This window comes from Anolis sagrei, chromosome 5 (assembly GCF_037176765.1).
Source record: "Anolis sagrei isolate rAnoSag1 chromosome 5, rAnoSag1.mat, whole genome shotgun sequence".
NCBI classification, from domain to species: domain Eukaryota; kingdom Metazoa; phylum Chordata; class Lepidosauria; order Squamata; family Dactyloidae; genus Anolis; species Anolis sagrei.
The window spans coordinates 158,767,469-158,792,289 of NC_090025.1; the positions used below are offsets into that span (position 1 = coordinate 158,767,469).

The window sequence follows — 24,821 nt, forward strand, 5'->3', positions numbered from 1 at the left end:
AGTTTATCAAAGACTTTTCTGAAATCTAGATTAATAACATCCACAGCCATCATCTACTAAACTGGTGCCCTGATTAAAAAAAGAAAGAAAGATATAAGCTTAGTTTGGCAGGGTTTGTTCTTGGGAAATCCATGCTGACTCCTACTGATCACTGTGTTGTTCTCCTCAAAATACTTGGAAACAGACTTCTGTATAATCCATTTTAATATATTTTCCTGGTATCGAGGCCAGATTGACTAGTCTATAGTTCCCTGGATATTATGTTTTGCTTTTTCTGAAGAAAGAGACAATATCTGCTCATTTGTAATCCTCTGACACCTCATCCGCTCTCCAAGATTTCTCAGAAATGATGGCAAATGGCTCTGTATGTCAGCAAGTTCCTTCAGTACTCCGAGATGCAGTTCATCTGGTCCTGCAGTTTGAACGCATGCAGATTGACTGTGTGATTCCTGTCTAATTTCTTATTAGTCTTGATGTACAACCAGGGTACTTTTCCAAGGTCTCTGCTTATGCATGGGAGCATAGAGGGAGAAACTGAAGCAAAACAGATATTGAACAGCCCTGTCTTTCATTGCGATCTCTTTGCAATTTACTATCCTTGCTTAGCAATGGTCACACCATTTTCTTTGAATCTTGCTTGCCTAGGACATGACTTTGGAGGTGTCTATGGATAACACTGGCTCTTAGGCTTAGAAATGGAGATGAGCACCATCCCTCAGAGTCGGACACAACTAGACTTAATGCCAGGGGAAACCTTTACCTTTACTTGTGTAAGAGATGCTTACAACAAATCATGGGCTACACATCTATACTCTTTTTTGGTGATTTGTCCTCACATCATTCTTTTTATTTACTCTTTGAGAATACTGAACAACCACATTATCTTTTTAGATGTTTCTCAGTTTTTCTTCTTCCATGGAATTGTTTGTGGTTGTGAATTTAGTCGTTCTTTCTTCATGAAACCCCACCCATGCTGGATATCCTTTCTACGGACGATGGGATTCTTCCCAGTATTTCCTTGAGCTTGCTAAAATAAGCTTCCTTGAAATCTAAGATTTGCACGTTACTGTATTTGTCTTTGGCCTGCTTTTGGATAGATGCTTAAACTATCAGATTCAACCCTTGTCAAAAGCCTCAATCTCGAACTCCAACAGGAAAGTACTACAAATTTTGGTCAAGCCAATTAGTCCACCATAGAAACAGAACCCAAGGGAGAAAGTGGAAGGGGAAACCAATGTCCAGTCGAGAGTCAATTCCAAATACCAGAATTCTAAGCAATGAGACTGTGTTCACAAATCAAGAGCCGAAGTCCGGGAGCACTCCAAATTCCAAACCGTGCATAAGATTCAAGGGTCCAAGGTCCAGGAATTGATACAGAAGTTGGAAACAACTATCAGGCAACACACTGCAAACACTTAAATTCTGCTTTCACACCTGATTCCAATTGTTGGTCTTTTTCACAGCAAGCGGTGCTGATCTCTTCAGCTGAGTCCTTTCTCTCCTTAGTTCCACAAAGGAAGGCACACTTAACTCTTCCACAACCTACTCAACAGAAGCCTTTTGTGTTTGGCCAGAAGACTGAGTAGTTGTTACTTCTGTTCTGGCTGAAGGAGTTGCTGTTCCTGGCTAGGCTCTAGTTCAGGGGTCCTCAAACTAAGGTCCGGGGGTCTGGATATGGCCCTTCAAGGTCATTTACTTGATCCTCACTCCAGGTCAACCTAAGTCTGAACTGACTTGAACACGCACAACAACAACAATAACAACAATCCTATCTAATCAAACAAAAGCAGGACCACGTTTCCCATTGGCATGCTTTCACCAAAGACATTATTTCATGTCTTTGTGAGGCATAGGTCATCTGTAGGTAGTAGTCTTTCAGAAGCCAAATATCTCCCATTGACCGATTCTGTGTAGCCAGTTGTTTATCTATAGTATCTTTCTGTCCCTGTGTGCTGCTCTATCCTTCACTGGTAGAATTTGTGAGAACACCAGCTGTGCCTATAAATTCTTTACTTTCCTTACCAGAACATCATCCAAAGTGATCTGCTCAAAAGCGTTCTTTGCAGTGAATAAAAAGAAATGGGTGCTGTTCTGCATTCCTGATGTGCTTTAGCAACTTATCAGTAACATCCTGGATATGTGCACCATGAGAATAGCATGCTTCTTGATTCAAATTGTCAGACTGGCATACAGTTATATCAGTACTCTTGAGTAATGAATCCCTCCACACCAGCGTCTTTCTTTTCTTGCTGCTGCTGGCATTCTTGGGGCCCTTTCATGCTTCACAATAACAGGGCTATGACTCCATTTCAACTGCCATAGCCACATCTTATTGAGTCTTGGGACTTACAGTTTATGGATGAACATTTAGAATTCTCAGCTAGAGAGTTCTAGTGCCTTTCCATACTACAAGGAGTCTATAGGGTACAACCATCACAGACACAGTAAAATCATACTTCTATAACTGTGGTGTGATATGTCCTTTACAGGCCCGTAGCCAGGATTTCGATTCGGGGGGGGGGGGGAGGGGGGCTGAGTTTTTTTTTGGGGGGGGGGTGAGTCTGAGTGAGAGAGGGTCTACCCTAGCAAACCTTTTGTATCGTTACCCCAATACCCCCATGCATATGAGATATATTGAGTATGGTGATCAGATCATGATATGAATAAACATAACAGTTTAAATAATGCACCAGTAAGGCCTTTTCGCAAACCACCATGAGAAGTCCCTCAAGCCCCCCCCCCCCCCCCCCCCAGCTACATGCCTGGTCCTTTAAAATATTTGTTTGGTGTTTTAACCTTTTAGGTGTTATTATATTTTTATTCATCTCGTGAATAACTCACATAGCATAGGCTCCTGGGCAACGAAGACATGTAACAATTAAATGGCTAAAAATGGTTGAAGTTTGTTGGCTAACAGCCTCTACACAAGAACTTTACACACATATTTATTTAAAGAGTGAAAGAGAAAATGCATTCTTGTCATGCAGCTTGCTTTACGAAGGTAATTGAGATTTGATGGGAAATGCATTAGAATTAGCTCAGTTGCTAGATTTAATGAGGGCTTATGTGTTTGCACTCAAAATATGAAGTTAAGTGTGCACACAGTTTGCTTGGGAAATTGTAGCTTTTGGGCTTTCCAATAAAGCTAGAGGCAATTCTTTGTATCTTTCAACCTTTAAAAGATTTCCACAATTTAATCCATTGAATTTTGATGCAATAAAATTATATACTGAGTCCCCTGTTCCCTGATTATATAGCAATGCATGTAATTACTTTACATTCAATGATCATGGGATACAAAATGCATTTCAGGCTCCCTCCACGACTGAACTGCACGACTGAACTGCAGTTCCAACATACCCAAGAATGCCTCTGAATTCCATGAGGCATTCTTCTTCTGAGACATGCATAGGATTATGGAATTCTATGGGGCATGATTTTTTAAAAACATCATGAGTCTATTGAGCTCAAAGGGACTGATTTCTTAGAAGATACTCATAGGACTATCAATTGTCTTTAAAGATAAGAGGAAAATGGGTTACATGAAAGAACATATAGTTTCCTGATATATAGAAGAAGCAATAAGAGAGATTGGAGAGAGATTGACCTCTAAACTGAACTGCTGAAGCTTATTTTCTATAGAAAAACAGGCCCCATCTGGGGCAGCAAGTCGTCTTAGAACTAATTCAAGTGTTGCTACAGTGAGAAAAATATTCTGGCCTTTGTCCTGTAGACATGCTGCAGCAGAGGCTTATATTTACTTCATAATGTAGCAAGGCAGTCTATATCTTTCTGGGAATTGTACCTTCACAGTCAGAAAAAAACACAGAGGAAGCAAAAAAACAATCTAGCCACATTTGTGAAGAACTACACATATATTCAAGTTCAAAAACCTTTATCAGATATCTTCTCTGTCTTCTGCCCAGATTTTTCTTGCTGGTCTATTCATTTTCCATAATCTACGCAACAGATTTTTTTTGAAAAAGCTTAGATGCATCATGGAATGCCCATCACCTAAATATCCTTTGCCAAGGAAGGTGCAAATATTACCTGGACTCCACGGGTCAATCCTCCTGAAGTGAAATTCCCAGCAAATCTCTGTTGCTTCTCCTTCTCTGTCATGACCACCCTTCTGGACCTCAGCTTGTCATGAGTGACGTGTCTTACTCTTCTCTGTTGTGCCATATGTTTCCCCAAACTTTGCTTGCTCTTCCAGCTGCTCCTATCACCCTCCCACTCCATCCATTTAAGCCGAACATCTCCCCCCTCCATCGCCCTCAACAACACATGGGAGCCGTATGGAACTGCAAATGTCAGTCATTGACCCCAGAGTGCTGTTTAAAGCCGATTCTCCTGTTCAGCAGCACCTTCTGGTCCATGGCTCTTTGCCTGTCTAACCTCACAGTTCTTTGGCAGTTGCAACCATCATGCAATAGAGCCCCTCTCTTACTTTCCATCAATTTCCACTATACAGTTTTTCCTTTGGGGAAGACAGAATCACTAACTAGCTTGCTGTAGATTTGTTCCCCACATTGCTTCCACTGATTGCCAATTAATTCTCCACTGATTACTTCATCCCAGATACATCATGCCAGAACTATTTCTGTCGCAATAAACAAGGAGAATGAAGATTTTTGGCCCTCCTTCCTCCTTCTTTCAAAGTGCCTGGTCTGCCAACTTAAACACAAACAGACATAATCAATGGTTGCATAACACCCATAGTACTATGTATGCTTTCTCAGAAGCAAGTCCCACTGAGTTCCACAGGGTTTTCTCCCAAATCATGAGTATAGAGTTGCTGGCTAAAAGATTTCCAAAGAAATCCTAGATGTGACAGCCATTGTAGTGATCCAAATCTATGACATTCTTTCCCCGGTTTCAGTGGCAGCTGGATGATGGTGGTGAATCTGTACTAAAGTCTGTGGAAGCAACTTTAAAGCAACTATCTTTTTGTTTATCCAGACGTTTGACTGTTTGATAGCTATTTCAGAAGGTCTTTTAACAGGCTGTGCTATATGTTTACCATCATCAACAACATTTTTTAAATGTTGCCTTCTTCTGTGTTCTGTGTTTCTGTGAGAGAAAATGAGAGACAGCCAAATCTTGAGTTTCCATGGGTCATCTCTAGACAAGAGACAAGGGGACAAATTCTCCAGTTCTGGTGGGCTGAGCTCCAGGCAAGAAGAAAGGACTGTGTGCAAATCTCCAGCTCAGTCACAACATGAAAGACTTTATTTTGCCCCAACTTGTAATGACTCTATGTGTTTATATAGTTAGCTTCCTTCTTCTCTCCTAGTTGTTATGATGCCAGGGCTCATCTTCTGCTCTGAAGAAGCAGACAAACTAAATTAAAATTTCATTACCCCATGTCCTTACATATAGGAGAAAAGAATGTCATTTCTCTTCTTTCTCTCCAACCCTGCTGTTTTTGGCTAGATACTTCTCTTCTTCTTTGGCATCCTCTGGATACTTGCCATTATACTGAGATTTTCACTTGCAACTGTATTATAGAGAACTAATACATAGTGTATTGTGAAGTCATGGAACCTTTTCACGAGAGGCAAAATAGTCCTGTTTTGCTTCTTTTATTCGTGACTTGGACGGGGCCTGCCGAGTGCCATCACATGACACATGGCAGCCCTGCCCACATTCCTCCCAAAGTGGAGGGGAAGCACCGGGAGATGCTTCTTTCACCAACATGAGGAGGAAAATGTGTTTCTCTCCCCCTTTCTCCATATGATGGGGGGAAGGGTAGCGGAGAAACATGCATTGCCACCCTTTCTCCCATATAATTGAGATAGGGACAGGGTGCCATAAGTCACCCTGCATGCCTTCCCTTTTGCTGGTGACTGCTGATGAAATGGCACTGCCCGAAAGGGCCATATAAAGAGTACTTTAGTAGACCACAAATGGAGCATGAGCCAACAATGTAATGCAGCAGAGAAAAAGGTCAATTATTATTATTATTATTATTATTATTATTATTATTGCATCAGAAGGAGTATAGCATATAGATCAAGGGATCTTATGATACCCCTTTGTTTTGCTTTGGTCAGACCTCATCTGGAATTCCAATTCTGGGCACACAATTCAAGAGAAATATTGACTAACTGGAAGGTGTCCAGAAGAGGGTGACTAAAATGATCAAAGGTCTGGATACTATGCATCCCTATGGGGAGCGGCATAAAGTGGTATGTTTAGCCTGCAGAAGAGAAGGTTGAGAGGAGACATGTTCAAGTTTTTTGAAAGGCTGTCATAAGGAAGAGGGAGCACGTTTGTTTTCTGCTGCCCTGGAGATTAGACCTCAGAGAAATAGGTCCACCTGAACATTAGGAAGAACTTTCTGACTGTAAGAAGTGTTCAACAGTAGAACTCTCTGCCTTGGAGTGTGGTGGAAGGTCCTTCTTTGGAGGCTTTTAAATAGAGGCTTGATGGTCATCTGTCGGGAATGCTTTTAGTGCATGGCAGGGGGTTGGGCTGGATGGCCTGTGTGGTCTCTTCCAACTCTATGATTCTATGATAAAATCTATGCATATGTTGTCTGTAGCAAAATGCAGAATATTATGAACTAAAAAAAAAGTGAAGCATAGGATCAAAATCACATCAAAGTAGCTTCAAAAGCTATTATTAAGATGCAGTCTTACCATTCCTGAATTTGTTAGCAATTCAGGTTGTCAAGGCAAAGACTGAAGAGAAGCAAACAAATAATTTTAAAGAAAACCCAAATAACAATCTGGATCAAACGGATTTCTCACAGCTGTTTTCATTTCAAAGGGGCAAACACAGTGCAGTTGTCTTCATCATCATTCAGCGGAAAGAAAAGAACATAAATTCCTGGAAGCATCTTCAACTTTTGGAAACCGGATAAAGGCACTTAATGAAACAGCAGTGATGCAAAGCTTTGATCAACAAATCCTATCCTTTAAAGACTCATCTGTGTGGCACCAGAAAGTGTGAATTTTGAAGACATATCAGCTAAGAAGTATATTCTAAGAACTTGACCAAATAATCTTCTTGTAATATAGCAGTAGTGTTAAGGAGAATGTTCCATTATCCTGTGAGGAGTAGATATCTCAATGAACAGATGTGCTTGCATGTGTAGAGTCTGCAATATTAATGTGGTCGTTGTGATATTAGCTAATATGTCATGGCCAATGTGCTAAATGCACACAGCTCAACACAAATTAAACAACAAGAGGATGGACTCTCAGAAGATAATCTCTGTATCATTAATTTGCTGGCAAAAATGTCAATGATTTCAGCAGTGCAAAACATTTATACTGCCATTGCTCCAGATGGGCTAAAATGATCTGAAACATTCTTTATTGAATGTAGACAATGAGCCTTTGGGCTAAGGACTGATACTTTGTTTCATAATTATGGTTATTGTATTTAAAATGGCTGCTCTATGAAATACTTAGAATGTAATGTACTTAAGGAAATATGGTGTCTAAATGCATGAATTGTGACTATAACTCTAGGTACTTTGAGAGCCTACAATCTAGGGAGTTATGAGAATTACCAGTCAAGTAAATGGCATGCTGCAGCTATTCTGTGTCTCCTTGTCCACCTAGATTTATTCATTTTTTAAAAGTGGTATACCTTTAAAGCCAGCATAGACTAGGACTCTGGAAATTAGGGTTCAGAACTCTGTTCAGCCACAGAAGGCTGTGCAATGATGTTGGGCAAGCAGTGTTCTCTTAATCTCAGAGGACTGGTGGCACAGTGCATTAAACTCTTGTGCTGGCAGGACTGAAGACTGACACATTGAAGGTTTGAATCAGGAGAGTGCACAAATGAGCTCCCTCTGTCAGCTCCGGCTCCCCATGCGGGGACATGAGAGAAGCCTCCCACAAGGATGGTATAACATCAAAACATCTGGGTGTCCCTTGGGCAACGTCCTCAAAACATCTGGGTGTCCCGTGGGCAACGTCTTTTCAGGCAGCCAATTCTCTCACACTAGAAGTGACTTGCAGTTTCTCAAGTCACTCCTGAAATACACACACAAAAGAGGAAGGAAAACCTCCTTTGAATAAATTTTGCTGAGAAGGTCTTAGGTTGACCTTAGGGTTGACATAACTTGGAGAACAATTGAAGCTTAGATTAAAGTAAACAAAACCTAAAGGAAGGAATTCTGACTTCAGGCTTCTGCTTTCTCTGTGTTTGTACCACATTAACTATACTGTCTCCTGATCAGTATAGATTACTATGATTAGCACTAACTGTACAATTTTATTTGATACCAATGACACGTATAGTAACATATAACTAGGTCCAGTTCCCTGAGTTTACAACTCTGGTAGGGAGGACATTTGGGTGATGTTATTAGATCAGCATGATATTCATTTCTTGGTAAAAGTAAACAAAACCTACAGGAAGAAATTCTGACTTTAGGCTTCTTATTTCTTTGTGTTTGTACCATATTAACTACACTGTCTCCTGATCAGTAATCTCTTGATTACTATGATCAACACTAACTGTACAATTTTGTGTCTACTAAGAAGTCTCACTTAGTATAGTTAAATCAATGGTAGGAATCATGTGACCTTCCAGATGTTGTAGGTACTGACACTTCAAACAATCTCGCCAAAATTGCCAGTGGTGAGGAATTCTGGGAGCTGCAGTCCAATAAAATGTATAGAGCTTCATGATTCCCATTGTTGATATTGGCACTTAATTTCAATATTTTGTTGCTACTCAGCAACGTAATGTAATGTTTACAAGGAATATGAGCTTGCACATCAGCAATCCACATAGTATCTCTCAGAATTTAGCTTAATTGTAATTTTCCAAGGCCAGCAGATGTAGCATAGTGGTGGCTGGTGGCTCCTACAACATTTAGCCAATGAACTGACTCAGGGTATTAAGATAGCTTTAAGGAAGCCACTCAAGGTGCTGAATCTATTTTGGAGATATGGTTCAGTACCATGGATAGCCCTTTAAAAGTCTGGGCTCAACCTGGGGTTTCATCAACACTCCCCCTTTTCCTACCACCTTCCAAGAATTATTAGATTTTTCCCCCAAATAGGCACATTTGCCTCATGATATGTCCAAAGTATGACATCCTCAGTTTTGTTATCTTCACTTCTAGGAAGAATTCAGGCTTGATTTGCTCTAAGAACCTTTCAGATCCCCTCAAAACTCTTTCCCAGCCCCACATGTTAAATGAGTTGACCCCCCCCCCCAGCTTTTTTCACTGATTCCCAACCATACATAGAAGTCTACTGCCACATGTGATGAAATGGCCCCAACATTCAACTTTCATTTCCAACCTTTACTAGAACTGCATGCATATATCTTAGAAAATCTCTCCGATGTCAAATACAATCTGTACATCATCTTATAAACATTTCCTCCAAATCATTACTCAGAGTAATCTTCATCCACATCTCCCCATGTTCCAACTAAATTAGTGTACTTATATGTGTCCATTTAACCATATAGTCTTTCATTTCTTCTTCCTCCATTTCATATTTTAACAGAAAGTTATACATTTTAGCAATCATATGTCATCACTTAAGCACATTACATTTTCAAATACTGGTTTAAATGTTTCAAATCCAAATTTTAAAAAATCATTCTGTGATTTTAATCTTTGTTCTATATTTAATCTTTGTTCTGTTTTAATATATGTATTTTTATGGTTCTTTGTTTTACCAGTATGTATTTTATCTATGCTACACCTCACCTCAAGCCATGAAGAAAGGTGGGTGACTCTTCTTCTTCTTCTTCTTCTTCTTCTTCTTCTTCTTCTTATTATTATTATTATTATTATTATTTGAAATGCAATAGGATGAGTTCACAGCAGGCAAGAGCACTCTACTGGGTGTTGTATTGGATCACACGTCAGACACTTTCCAAGTGTCTAGGACTGTGTGATGTTTCGGTGAATAATGCGTGCAGATCCCAGTAAGGTGGCCTTCTGCAGCTGGTAAATAGTAATATTGTCAGCATCGACTATGTTTAAGTGCAGGCCAAGGTCTTTATGCACTGCACCCAGTGTGCCGATCACCACTGGGACCACCTTTACTAGCTTGTGCCAGAGTCCTTGCAGTTCGATCTTTAAATCCTCACATCGTGTCGGCTTTTCCAGTTGTTTCTCTTCAATCCTGCTGTCTCCTGGGATTGCAACATCAACAATCCATACTTTGTTTTTTAACACGATAGTGAGGTCAGGAGCATTGTGCTCCAAAATGATGTCATTCTGAATTCGGAAGTCCCAGAGTAGTTTGACGTGTTCATTTTCTGTAACTTTTTCAGGCTTGTGATCCCACCAGTTATTTGTCGCAGACAGATGGTATTTGTGGCACAAGTTCCAATGAATCATCCGAGCAACGATGTTATGCCTCTGCTTGTAGTCTGTCTACACGATCTTCTTGCAGCAGCTGAGGATGTGATCTATTGTTTCATCAGCTTCCTTGCAGAGTCTATATTTGGGATCTGTAGTCAACTTTTCAATTCTGGTTTTGATGGCATTTGTTCTAATGGCTTGTTCTTGGGCTGCCAGAATCAGATCCTCCATCTCCTTTTTCAAAATTCCATTTGTGAGCCACATCTATGTTCCCCCCCCCCCTTCCTCCAAACCACACAACAGAAGAGGGCAACTTGCTCCCTATGAGTGCATCTGTGGTTTTTTAAAGGTCTTTCCAATATTTAGGGTTACAGACATCCCATCACCTCATTTGGGCCTATGAAATAGTTCACTGTTCTTTCTTCTTCAGATGGATGAAAGATAAACCAAGGGTTTATCAAGGGCAGCCAGTAACTTCCAGTGAGCTCCAAACACAGAGGATTCAAACAATGCAACAAACACATTATCTTTCTTTTTGGCACAAGTGACACTATACCCCTTAAAAATCCAATTCTGGTCTGGGCCATAGTCTTGCCAACATTCACATGTTCACATAGGACAATTCAGGTAGGGTTAGCTTTGTTCTGCAGACTGCAAAACACTGCAGAACTGAAGCCAAGTCAACCTTTGGCTGCAAGTCAAAACTGCATCAAATAGTGAAGGATTAATGTTTACACGGTTGGGACAACAATACTAACGGTAATATTTGCAGCACATAAAAGGAAAAAAAGATGAGGATGACGAAGAAGGTGGTTAGTTGCCAAGAAGAGCAAACTCTTCCAAAAGGAAAGGGAGGAATGAACAGGAATGAACAGGCTCAGGAGGGACGGAAAAATACCCAGAGCCTATTGTAGATATCAAGGCAATATTTCTGTCACTGTGGGAAAATATTTTGGTTTTGGAGAGTTTGCTATTGTTTTCCTTTCCATGGATGTCAGTGGACTAGGACAATGAAATTGGAGAAGAAACGTGTAAATGGGGCAGACCTTGGAAAATTGCTTTTTAAAGTTTTAAACTACAACTCCATTGCTGTTATTTCATTATTGCAAGATGATTCTGGGAATTACAGTACAAAAGTAATGTTTACGAGGTCCAATTGAAAGACAATAACATCCATCCAATAATGCCTTTAATGTGGATCTGCAGTTTGTGTAATTACCATCTAGGCTTCAAAATGCCTATGTAGTCATCTTCACGGCAAAAACACTTTCTTTAAATCTGGCTTGAAACTGCCTTAAATGATCAGTGTAGATGGGCTCTAAGAAAACCTATGATGTTTAGGACCTATGAGCTCAACCAAGAGCCATTGACCAGAGCATATAAACTCATTCACATCTCAGCCTTTTACTAAATCTGTGTATGCTTTATTTTGATCTCAGAGATGTTTGAACAAATCAAACTAGTCAGAGTGGACATTTCCAAATCTGAATTCCATTTTGGCATCAAGATATAATGTTCCTTCTCCTGCCATCCAACGGAAAATCAATGCTGGTTTGAAACTTCATTAAATTGTCAATGTGGATGTGTCCACAGTTGCCATCTACTGTAAGTAGGTATGTTAATAGGTTTCAAATTATTTTAACTATTTATTTTAATAGTTTTATTGTTTAATTCTATTTTAGTGTTTGTATGTTTTTTAAGGTTTTAACTGTACTGTTTTTAGTGTTGTTAACTACTTTGACTCCCTTTGTAGAATGATAGAAAGCAGAACAGCAGACAACACACATTTTGGTGCCTAAAATATTAGCCTTACTTCTGGGTATATTTGACCTGTTGATTCCCAAAATGGCACTGGTTTTCCTCTATTACAGGTATAGGCAAACTCCGGCTGTTAGGAATTGTTGGAGTTGAAGTCCAAAACACCTGGAGGGCCAAAATTTGTCCATGCCTGCTCTATCAGCTCTAGTATGTGAACAGATGCTATACATCACCCATCACTCTGCTAGCCCATGAAGTATCTGGATATTTTAATGCAGTGCTTAAAGTAATCTTTTAAGCATATGAAACATTAAAAGTGTACTACACAAAAATCTAGTTATTTCTCAGATTTATGTTACAAACTTCCCATTATAAATTCATCCATATCTACAAAACTAGAGCTGATGCAGTCTATCCAATGCAATTTTCTGAATCATTGCCCCAAATAACCCCAGCAATAGGCCTAAAAACCAAAACACCTAGAAAAAATGTTTTTTGTTGTTGAGCTGTGTAGAAGTAATAATAATAATAATCATAGAATCATGGAGTTGGAAGAGACCTCCTGGGCCATCCAGTCCAACCCCCGCCAAGAAGCAGGAAAACTGCATTCAAAGCACCCCCAACAGATGGCCATCCAGCCTCTGCTTAAAAGCCTCCAAAAAAGCCTCACCACACTCTAGGGCAGAGAGTTCCACTTCTGAACAGTTCTCAAAAGGAAGTTCTTCCTCATGTTCAGATGGAATCTCCTTTCTTGTAGTTTGAAGCCATTGCTCTGTGTCCTAGTCTCCAGGACAGCAGAAAACAAGCTTGCTCCCTCCTCCCTATGACTTCCTCTCACATATTTATACATGGCTATTATGTCTCCAGGAGCCCCCGGTGGCGCAGTGGGTTAAAGCGCTGAGCTGCAGAGCTTGTTGACCAAAAGGTCGCAGGTTTGATTCCGGGGAGTGGCATGAGCTCCTGCTGTTAGCTCCAGCTTCTGCCAACCTAGCAGTTCGAAAACATGCAAATGTGAGTATTATTTATTATTTATTTATTTACTACATTTGTAAATAAATAAATAATAAATAATACTCACATTTGCATGTTTCGAACTGCTAGGTTGGCAGAAGCTGGAGCTAACAGCAGGAGCTCATGCCACTCCCCGGAATCAAACCTGAGTAGATCAATAGGTACCACTCCGGTGGGAAGGTAATGGCGCTCCATGCAGTCATGCAGGCCACATGACCTTGGAGGTGTCTATGGACAACGCTGGCTCTTCGGCTAAGAAATGGAGATGAGCACCACACCCTAGAGTCAGACATGACTGGACTTAATGTCAGGGGACAACCTTTACCTTATTATGTCTCGTCTCAGCCTTCTCTTGTTCCGGCTAAACCTGCCCAGCTCTTTGAACCACTCCTCATAGGGCTTGTTCTCCAGACCCTTAATAAATGCATTTATTATTGATTGATTTTTTTAATTTTAACAATACACAAAATAAATATTTTTATTATTTTATTTTATTTATTATTGATCAAAATATTTCGTTGGCCTCCTCTGGAGACATTCCAGCTTGTCATCAACACTTTGAGAATATATATAGAAAGAGCAACACTACTCAGCTCTCTCTCGGTTCATTCCCTCTCAAGAATCCTCTCCTGGCTTTATCCAGAGCTGTAAATTAATCCCACATTTCCCATTGTTTCCAGTAAGCATCCTTGCCTTTCTGTTTTGGAGGCAGGAATTTGGGAGAAGTGCCTTCGTTTCCAGGGGCGTCTTCCACTTGAGAGAAATGCAGAAAGGGAGGTGTGTCTCCCAGCGGGGGAGAATGGCCTAGACATCCTTCTCTCTCGGGCTGAGGAGGTACAAAGGCAGCTTCTTCTCCCAGTCTCCCCGCAGCACTACACTTCCCAGGAGGCAAAGGAGGCGGGCGCATGCGCGTTGAGCAGCTCCACTATGGCCACGGTGCTGTCCCGGGCGCTGAAGCTGCCAGGTAAGGAAGGGGCCTGGGACGCCGTGGGAGGCGGGCGAGGGGGGAGCCGAGCCGCGTGGTTGCCGCCGTGAGCTTTTGGGCTGGATGGGATTGGATGCGTACATGACAGATAGCGGGGTGTGTGGACTGACTCCCCTCTCTCTCCGCCAACATCCGGGTCCCGGCAGGTGCTCCTCATCCCTGGCCGCGAAGGCGCAGAGATGCTGCTGCTGTTTGTCAAAGCGGATGTCGAGGCGGAGAGGGATGGGAGGGGGGAGGGGTTGTCATGGCAACGGAGCCTTGCCCCCAGTGCTTCCTGGGAAGGGAAGGGGCCAAACATCTGTGAGGGGGAGGGAGAGAAAGTTGCCTCTTCAGGGTAGAAGGGAGGCAGTTTGTGGCACCACTTTACCAGCTGTGGAGTCCTGGGAGGAGTAGTTTTGTAAGGTCTTTAGCCATGTTGTACCCAGGATGCCATAGCAGTTGAAAGTGGTGTCAGACTTCATTCATTCCCCAGTGTAGATGCATCCAGGGAGGGCCTGTGCTTTGTTTTTTTGCTGTTCTGGAATCTCTTCCCTGAACTATGTTACTCTAAGTCAGGCATGGGCCAACTTGGGCCCTCCAGGTATTTTGGACTTCAACTAACACAATTCCTACCAGCCTCATGCCCTTTCCTTTTCCACCTCAGCCCTCTGGGTGTTTTGGACTTCAACTCCCACAATTCCTAACAGCTTTAGGCCCTTTCCTTTTCCCCTCAGTCCTCCGGGTGTTTTGGACTTCAACTCCCACAATTCCTAACAGCTTTAGGCCCTTTCCTTTTCCCCTCAGTCCTCCGGGTGTTTTGGACTTCAACTCCCACAATTCCTAACAGCTTTAGGCCCTTTCCTTTTCCCCTCAGTCCTCTGGGTGTTTTGGACTTCAACTCCCACAATTCCTAACAGCTTTAGGCCCTTTCCTTTTCCCCTCAGCCCTCTGGGTGTTTTGGACTTCAACTCCCACAATTCCTAACAGCTTTAGGCCCTTTCCTTTTCCCCTCAGCCCTCCGGGTGTTTTGGACTTCAACTCCCACAATTCCTAACAGCCTCAGGCCCCTTCCTTTTCTCCCTCAACCATTTGGGCTGAGGGATTGTGGGAGTCAAAGTCCAAAACACCTGGAGGGCCCAAGTTTGCTCATGCCTGCTTTAAGTGGATAAGAATATGATAGAGTATTCATGTATTTCAATATATGCATTTTATAGAAATAAGTTTTAATATATGCATTTTTTGAATGTATTGTATGGTTATGATGTATTTTAACTCTGTGGTGCCCTGCCTCTAGCCATAAGGAGAAGCGGGTAACAAATTATTATTATTATTATTATTATTATTATTAGTAGTAGTAGTAGTAGTAGTATACCTATCCAATGTATTCTATTTTTGAAGTTTTAACAAAGTGAAGTATTCCTTCATTGTTGAAATGCTTGGGACCAGAAGTTTTTTTGATCTCACCCTCACAGATTTTGGAATGCAGGCAATCCCTGAGTTACAAACATCTACCTTACAAATGACTCACAGTTAAGAACAGGGCTGAGACAACATGAAGTGAGAGAAATCTATCCCTCGGAAGGGAAAGTCATTCTCGAAAGATTTGTCATAGGGAAAAGGTGTTTCCACTGAAGCTTTATCACCAATCCTTGTTTTCACAACAAGCCATTTTTTTTTTCAAAATCCTGTTCTCAGAGAGACAGAAAGTAAAGTGAAAACTTCTGAACAAGAGCACAGACAGCAAAAGAAACATCACAGGGGTGTTAACTCTTCCCTATACTATTCAAAGTGTTCTCTCTCTCTCTCTCTCTGGCTGGAGTTATACTTCAAAAATGTACCTGTTCTAACTTACATACAAATTCAGCTTAGAAACACACATAACTTGGGGATTGCCTGTATTCTATCTCTGTAATTTTTTTTACAAACATGAGAAGTTAAGATGAATTATACCTCTCTTATCTGATCTGAGGTGCAAGTCAAGTATTCCTTCCTCTGAAATGTTCTTGGAATATTTGTATTTGCAAACATGTACAAGACACCTTTGAGGTGGGACTCCAGTTTAAACACAAAATTCATTTATGTTTCATATACTTCTACATGTAGCCTGAAGACTGTTTTATTCACAAGGTTTTAAAAATAATTTTGAACGTGAAACAAAGTTTGTGCACATTGAACCATCAGAAAGCAAAGGTGTTGCTATCTTAGCCAGTTTTGGAGTTTTTTCAGAATTTGGTATTTTATGAAAGATTCCCCAAAATAAATTGTGACAAGATTTCTTTTTGTTCTTAGGATTTGTAAAGTTATGACTCAAATACATATGTAATACATAGGGTTTGTTTCCATTCTCAGTATGTACTAAAATGGTACTATCCCTCTGTTCTGTTTAAATTTTTTTAAAAAGTTTTTGGAATTGATATTACCCCATTCTGTTTTATCTAGTTTAGTTTAGCTTTTCTATCATGTTTCGTACAATAAATATCTTGTGCTTAAATAGTTTGTGACGGTCTAATAAAGATTGATTGGTTGATTTATTTGATGGGAGAAACTTGAGGACAGGATTGCAACTGGAAAAGGGACATATGTCTTTGTGGTGCATTTACTCCATGAAATTAATGCAGTTTGATGCCAGTTTAACTGCTGTGGCTATGCAATCATAAGAGTTGTAGTTTTACAAGGCCTCTTGCCTTCTGTTCCAAAGAGTCCTGGTGTTTCACCAGACTAGAATTCTCAGGATTCTATAGTATTGAGCCATGGTAGTTAAAGTGTAAAACTGCATTCATTTTACAGTGTAGATCCACCCTGTGTGTGTGTGTGGTCTTCAATCGTCTGGTCCATATTTGAGGAAAAGTCAAAGACACACTATCCGACAATTGTCAACATTGAGGATATGAGAAGTTCACCTAAGGAATTACTTGCTGCCAAAGCATATACACATAATTCAGCCTCAACCCTGGTGTCAGCATAGTGTAGTGGTACCTTCTTCCTCTTCTAAACTCCTGGAGCTTTCTCTGTAATTAAGTAATTGTTATTTTAAGCCTTTCACAGTTGAGTCAAAGAGCTCATCAAGCTATGTAGCAAGGTTAATTAATAAGACATTCCTTCTCACATCTTGGCATATGTTGGCCTGTATTTTCTGGTGCTCTAGTCACTCCACTTAACCTGTTTGTCATCTTATGCATTTTAATTGGTGCAAAGGTTGAAACCCTGCATACAGAAGTAGAGACAATGGTTTGAAGTTAATCAAGTGGCAAGTTTGTTAATTCTTTTTCAAGTAAAGGGAGAGCAAAGGATTCTCACAGAAACACAGTATTATCTGTCATCTGAGCCAGAGTTTCTTAAAATCTTTTCCACTTTCCTTTCTTCTCAAGAAATTTTGACATGACCCCAGGTATATAGGTATATAAAATAGGTATAAAATCAAACATTTACTGATAGTAAATCAGTGTTTGCAATGCTTGCTACACGCTGGTTTTTCTTGTTATGAAGTACAGCTGAAGCATCTTACAGAGTCTATTGGAAACACTGGATATTGTTGCTGACAGATTTGTATAAATGGGCCCAAATTTTTATGACCCCAACATTGAACTAAGGGGAGACCATTTGGGGTCAGGACCCAACGTTGAAGAAGCAGTGATCTAAGCCTCCTGAAAATGATGGTTTTAGCAAAAAAGTTGCATGTGCCTCCAATTTCAGTGCATATATTGTACAAAAATCTAGATAAGAAATAGGTATTTTTAAGTGATTTTTTTTACTGTATTCCAAAATACAGTAATTTTTGATAAAGTATTACAGAGACATGATAACAGTTCATGGTGCAACTGATTTGGGGTTCTTTTCAAACTCAGAAGGAAAAAAATACAGTAAAACAGACAGATGGTCATTACCAGCTGGTAAGATAAAATTGCACTTAAGAATGTGACTTTATGGGATTTTTTTTAACATTTAGATCTTAAATTTGGTGATGGTTAGAAATAGGATTCTAGCTCTGGGAGGTGTCGTTTGTAAGGCAAGGATGAAAACTGAACTTAGAATTGAAACAAACAAACAAATGGTTTATAGAAATTATAAAAATCTACTTAAAGCAGCTGTTCTTCCATTTACCGTACAGGCTTATTCATTAATGAAAGAGTTATGTGTGTGTGTGTGTTTAAAATGTTTAAAACCCAAAGTGTTCTCTTCTTCTTATAACCTCAGGTAAGATAGCATGTACTGAAAAGAGAAAGACTTTTGTGAACACTTATTTTGCTTACTACAGCTTAAGTTGAAGGTTTGTGGAAGCTGTCATACAGAAATCAAGACCTTAATGCAGGATATAAAAGAAAGAATGCTTGCATTTCCTTTTAAACTCTATGTCTTTTAATCCTTTTTAAAGTAGTAAGCCTAAGGACAGAACATGTTTCTTGTTAGTAATTTTATAAGCTGCTGTAGAAGCCTTTTTTTGCTGGCTTCTATAATAATTTGTTATTGTTCCTATTAACAATAATTTGTTAATAGAACGATAACAGTATCAACTATTATTATTCATTTCATTTTATATTCAGGGGGCCCTACATCATACAGTTACAGGTGTGATAACACTTCCCTATGCAATCCAAAGCGTGTGTGTGTGTGTGTGTGTGTATGTATATATGGCTGGAGTTACACTTAAAATTGTATCTGTTCTGACTTACATACAAACTCAATTTAAGAACAAACCTACAGAACATGTCTTGCTTGTAACATGGGGACTGCCTGGATTTGGCTAACATGAAAGGGTTCTAAAGTGACTTGAACTGCCTGCTAAGGTGAGAAGCCTAGATCTTGTTCTCAGTATCGATTAGAGTAGACCAAGTGAATTATAATAAATACTGATTTACCAAATGTCCATTGATTTGGTGCACTTACTCTAGTTGAGACTAACAGATTTAATCTGGAATCTTGCATGCCTTTCAAACAAAAATAAAAAAGCAAGGAAAGGGTTCATTGTCGGAGATCAGGATGATGTAGAATGATGATCCATCAGGAGAAAGGGATCTATTGTTTCAACATTTTGCTTTTTCAGTTTTTTCTATCTTGTCCTTGACTTTGCTGCAGAGTAGCTACCAGGTCTTCACAAGGTTAAAAACTATAATAATTAACTGCTTGTCTGGTAGACAAGCACAGTACCCATTGCTTCAATTCATTTAATAACATCCACATACCTGATCATTATAGGAAATGGAGTACAAACATCAGCTTAGGCTATAACATAGGTGTTAGGTTTCAGGGTGTCCCAAGAAACCTATTTTTTTTCTACAGCAAAATAACAGCCCCGTTCTGGAAACTAGTTTATCCTGTAGCCTCTGTAATCAAGTGTTACTCCCAGTTGTCTTCTCCTTCCCTCTTTAAATAATTTCTATGTTCACATCTTTCTTTTTAAATTTCCAGCCAAATGGGTTCCCTTCCTTTGCCCATAGATTAAAAATACACACATGTGCTTGCATGCAAACTACCCTTTCCCCCTCCAGCGTAGACAAGAAATACCTTTAATCCCATCTGTCTTTCTCAAGGGAAAAATAGCATCCCCACTTTTATAGAAATTGGTCACTGATTAAGGTGTGGTCTATCCATGCAGAAGGATGAGATTGTAAAATATTGAACTGGAAGAATGGCATGTAGTACTTCAAACACATGATTACATTTTTAAAACAAAATAGTCTTGAAGGAAAACTTTTTTGTGGAGTTGCTTGGATTAGAACGTTTCCTTGATGTGATACGTTTGAAATTTCGCTACTTCCAAGAACAACTTTTTAACAAATGAAATTCCAGAAAACAGAACACTTTTCTCCTTTACCTATTGTTAGTGCTTAGAACTTGGCTACCTCACTTCTGTTATGGTGTATATAATGGCACACATAAGACTAACCCAGAGACCATTAAAGCAAGCACGGCTCTAATTTGGATGAAAAAGAGCTGCTGGAAGCATGAAGAGAATACCGTTAAGATTGGAGGTTAGGAAATTTACTTTTCTAGAAAACAGCTCTCAGAATCCCCCTGGGTTAGAAGTAATTTTCCAGGCACTGAATTAAAGCAACTGTACCAAAATGGTAAATCAGAAATTGGGAACCTGTGATGTACTCTTTCTGGCTTGCCCAGTCTGTTGGCTTTTTTGCTTGCTGACTTGTTTTTCAGATCAGCAGCAACTCTTTTCTCTGCTGCTTAACCAATTCACAAGAAACAGCTTAGAAGTGGGGAAACTGTGGAAGGGCACAATGCCAATGCAAGAAAAGATTACTATTTTCACATCATCAGCTAATGGCATTTCTTCAGGATAGTGGAAAAGAGGGCTTCCTTTTCTCTGGGCTGTGGAAGTAAAAATGCAGGAATGGAGAAAGCTGCATTGCCATATCAGTCTTATTTATTTATTTATTTACCTTACTTATATACCGCTGTTCTCAGCCCGAAGGCGACTCACAGCGGTTCACAACAAATACGAACAGCAAAAATTCAGTGCTACAGTATAAAAATAGTTAACAACCTAACACATTACACAATTAATAAACAGTTACTACAATACCCATTCACTTCTGAACCTTGTTCTCCTCATTTCTTAGCTCTGTTCCATGATAAGCTGAACAGCTGGGTTGAAGAGGAGGGCTTTAGAAAGACAGTAAATGGAAGGATGAGAAGTAGGACCGGACAATGAAGGTGACAAGGGACAGACAAAATGGGGTGATGGGTAGTGGGAATCATAGAGTTGGAAGAGACCACAAAGGGCATTCATCCAGTCCAACCTCCTGCCATCTACATAGGAGATTCCACCACACTCCAAGGTAGCCTATTCCAAGGTAGCCTATTCCACTGTCGAACAGAGGAAATTATTCTTAATGTTTAGGTGGAATCTCTTTTACTGCATTTGAACACATTCGTCATTGTCCTAGTCTCTAGAGCTGCAGAAAACAAGTTTGATCCCTCCTTAATGTGACATCCTTTCACATTTTTAAACATTGCTGTCATGTCCCCTCTCAGCTTTCTCTTCTCCAAACTAAGTATACCCAGTTCCCTAAACTGTTCCTTATAAGTCTTGGCTTCAAGACCTTTGGCTATTTTGGCCATCCTGGGCACGTTGTAGGTTGTCAATATTTTTCTTTAATTGTGTCCATTTTGAAAGACAATGACAAGTATGTCCAAATGAGGGTTGAATGCATAGTCATGCTATGTGACAAGGTAAATGTGTGGGCTTATCCTTAAAAACAACATCCCCATCCCCATTGTAACTGTTTGTTACTAGAGCACAGAAGAGTTACTTTCTTAGATTGCAAATCCCAGAATTCCCTAGCCAGCTAGGCCAGTGAGTCCTCTGGTTATTAATAATGGGGACTGGATCCTTTCTTCACTTTGAGAAAACATGTATAAAGGCAGATCTGAGTGTTTGATTGGTGCTAATATCTAGAATATTCTTAAATACGAGTAGCTATGTATTGGTAGGGATTGTTGACAGTTTTTAGTCAATGGCTAAGATGGACAGAAAGAATGCTGGTGTTACTCAGAACTACAAATCCTAAGATTCCATAACGTTGAGACCTGGCCGTTAAAGTGGCGTCAAACTATAGTAATTCCATAGTGTAGGGACACTTTTATGTTTCAGTATGAATTAGTTGTGCACCTACTTCATGGAAAGCCCTTTTAATTATACAGGCAGTCTCCGAGTTACAAACATCCGACTTACAAATGGCTTATAGTTACAAACGGGCAAGACAACAGGAAGTGAGATCAAATCAACCCCTCTGAAGGGAAATTCACTCCTATAAGAGTTATCACAGGAAAAAGGTGTCTCCACTAAAGCTTTGTCACCAGTCCTTGTTTCCACAAAATCCCCAAAATTTTAAAGTCCAATTGTAACAGGGACAGAAAGTGAGGTGAAATCTTCCGAACAGTGGCACAGACAGCAAAACACAAGTTGCAGGAGTGTCAACCCTTCCCTAAGATATCCGAATTTTTAAAAAAAATGTTTTAGTTAAACTTAAAAATATACCTGTTCCATCTTACATACACATTCAACTTAAGGAAAAAAAAACCTACAGACTGCCTGTACATTTTGAATGCTTTGGACTGTAATTACAAGAATGATTGAATGGGACTTGAGTGAGTTACACAATTTTTATTTTTCCTAAGGAAAATTAAAGTTCTTCCTGTTCCTCCTGCTGCACTGCATTTTTAGTGTCCCCCCTCCCCAATTTTGTTCTGATTTCTTATTGTTCTCCTCCCATGGGTATGTCAATCTCCAAAAAAGGGATTTCACTTTCATTCAGATTGTTTTTAAGGGCCCTGAGTCTGCAAATGGTTCTTTAGCACACCCTATCACATCAGTGAGCAACTGGTTATTTCTCCCCATCTCTCTTTCTAGGCAAGAAGAGCCCAGATCTTGGGGAATATGATCCTCTCACCCAGGCTGACAGTGATGAAAGCGAAGATGACCTGGTGCTCAACTTGCAGAAGAATGGTGGGGTCAAAAATGGGAAGAGTTCCCTGGGGGAAGTGCAGGATGTGGACTCAGATGTGGAAGTTGGGATGACAAAGCAGCACCTGTCGGAGGGTACGGCAGAGGAATACCCCAGTGAGGCCAGCAATAACCTGGAGCTGAAGACGGCGAACTCCTTGATGCCTTACTTCCGCACGGCCATCTTTTTGCTCACGGTGGTGATCTCTATGATACTCGTGTTGGTGTGTGCCTTCCTTATTCCTTGTCCTGCGAGAGACTTGCATAACACTTGGGTCCGTAACTTGGGTCAGGAGGCAGGTAAGGAAATACCCGAAAGGGCAACCACTGTCTTGGTCTGGAGAATGTACTTTTTTATAAAGAAATCTTTAAATATTATACATAACCATAATTACCATGCTTTTTTCCTTTTTCATTCCCTTCTCCCTCCCCACACCCACCCCTCCCCCCTGTTGACAACGTAATCTTTTTGTTTCCTGTTACATGGCCTTCTTTCCATTCTATCCTATTTTTTCTTCCACCTCCTACTATCCCATAGCAAGTTTGGTTGTTAACCATTCCGGCTGGTGAATGCTGTGTGTTGGCAGTTAAAATGGTGTCAACTGCATTAATTCTACAGTGTAGAGAAGTGGTTCTCAACCTTCTTAATGCTGCGACCCCTTAATACAATTCTTCATGTTGTGGTAACTTCTAACCATAAAATTATTTTTGTTACTACTTCATAACTGTAATTTTGCTACTGTTATGGATTGTAATGCAAATGTCTGATATGCAGGATGTACGAGGGTGGGTCAAAACGTTTTGCCTCCTGTGTCATAAAAACATTATGGATGAACATATAACAGCAGAAGTTGCTCTAGACCAGTGGTTCTCAACCTGGGGTCCCCAGATGTTTTTGGCCTTCAACTCCCAGAAATCCCAACAGCTGGTAAACTGGCTGGGATTTCTGAGAGTTGTAGGCCAAAAATATCTGGGGACCCCAGGTTGAGAACCACTGCTCTAGAACCGTCCTCTACACAGAACTACCTTTCAGCATAGTCACCATCAATTTGTACACATTTGCACCATCGCTTAACCCAGGCATCCAAACCATTTTGGAAAAATTCAGGATTTTGCTTCATGACCCATGATTGTAAATCTGTTTTAACATTATTCAGTGTCAGACTACACAGAGAAGCTAGAGGTCATCTGAAAGACAACCTACATGGTTTCAGATTCAATGACTTGAATGATGTTAAAGGAAGAGAAGAGATCTTTGGCCTTCTCTGCCAAAGGGGTTCCTAAGGCCATCAGAAATATGTGTTTTCGGATGGTCTCTGGTGACCCCTCACGACCCACCCAGGGGTCCTGACCACCAGGTTGAGAAACATTGGCGTAGAGCAAGCCCCAGATGTAGTTAAAGAAATAGCTACAACTATAGCAAGGTTTAAGATCTGAGACATAAGTATGGTTTTCATACTTTCCTCTTCCTTCTTTTTTTCACACGACTCTGTTCCTGAAGTTTATATTGCTTCTAATCTTAAAATGCATAAAATTACTTTGTTTGTGCGCTATCAACTGTATCTATTTAACAGCAACATTTCATTTCAATATAAGAAAACTGAAGCCACATCCAATTGTGCCAAACCAACAATAGATTCCTACAAACTTCTTACACAGAATTAACTTGAAGTTCAATAGAATTTGAAATGTATGCAAGTTGTGATCTGCACAGTTCCCCCCCCCCCCCCTTTCTGAATAATAAAAATGTGAGGTAAATCCAGGGTTAAAATTTCTATTCAGACGGAGATCAGCCTGTTTAAATAGTTAGATAACTAATGAGAATGTGCTTATCTTTTGGAAGTAATTGACCCACACGTGGGAAGGACCTGCACGTGGAAACTTGATTAAATCAAATGACTTGAATAGAAATACTCCAGTTGATGAGTTAAACTGCTGAATTAAGTTTCTTTAAGTCAATCCACTCTCCTAGGAGATTAAACGGTTATCCAATTTTGTATCTTATGTTCTTTCACTACCAAAAGAAAATTCGGATTTTACTTGTTCCTCTGTAGTTAGTAATATCATTTTTATATGCCATTTTCTCCCCTAACAATGATACCACGTTTCTTTCTGAATTCCCTCATCCCCCCACCCCTACTTTAGAACCATACCAAAATGGCAAAATTGATTTTTTAACAACATCTTCCTATTTCTTATTTCATGTTTAAGAGGATTTGGTTTTGCAGACAAAAGGTCTCTGGGTCAGGCCCCTTCCACACAGCTGGATAAAATCCCATTTTGGAATATATGGCCGTGTGGACTCAGATAACCCAGTTTAAAGCAGATATTGTGGGATT

The 24,821-nt window shown here is 40.1% G+C and overlaps 1 protein-coding gene across 2 annotated transcripts in view; it reads left to right on the plus strand.

The window, feature by feature from the left end:
* The first annotated feature begins 13,734 nt into the window (after positions 1 to 13,734).
* FAM234B (family with sequence similarity 234 member B) overlaps positions 13,735 to 24,821 on the plus strand; it is a 34,616-nt gene continuing 23,529 nt past the window's right edge. For both annotated transcript variants that reach the window (XR_009631580.2, XM_060777192.2), the window contains exons 1-2: positions 13,735 to 14,024; positions 22,390 to 22,782. Coding sequence is in view for 1 of the 2 variants with exons in the window: in XM_060777192.2 (XP_060633175.2) it covers positions 13,988 to 14,024; positions 22,390 to 22,782 (430 nt within the window). In the remaining variant the exon portion in view is untranslated. The remainder of the gene's footprint in view (positions 14,025 to 22,389; positions 22,783 to 24,821) is intronic.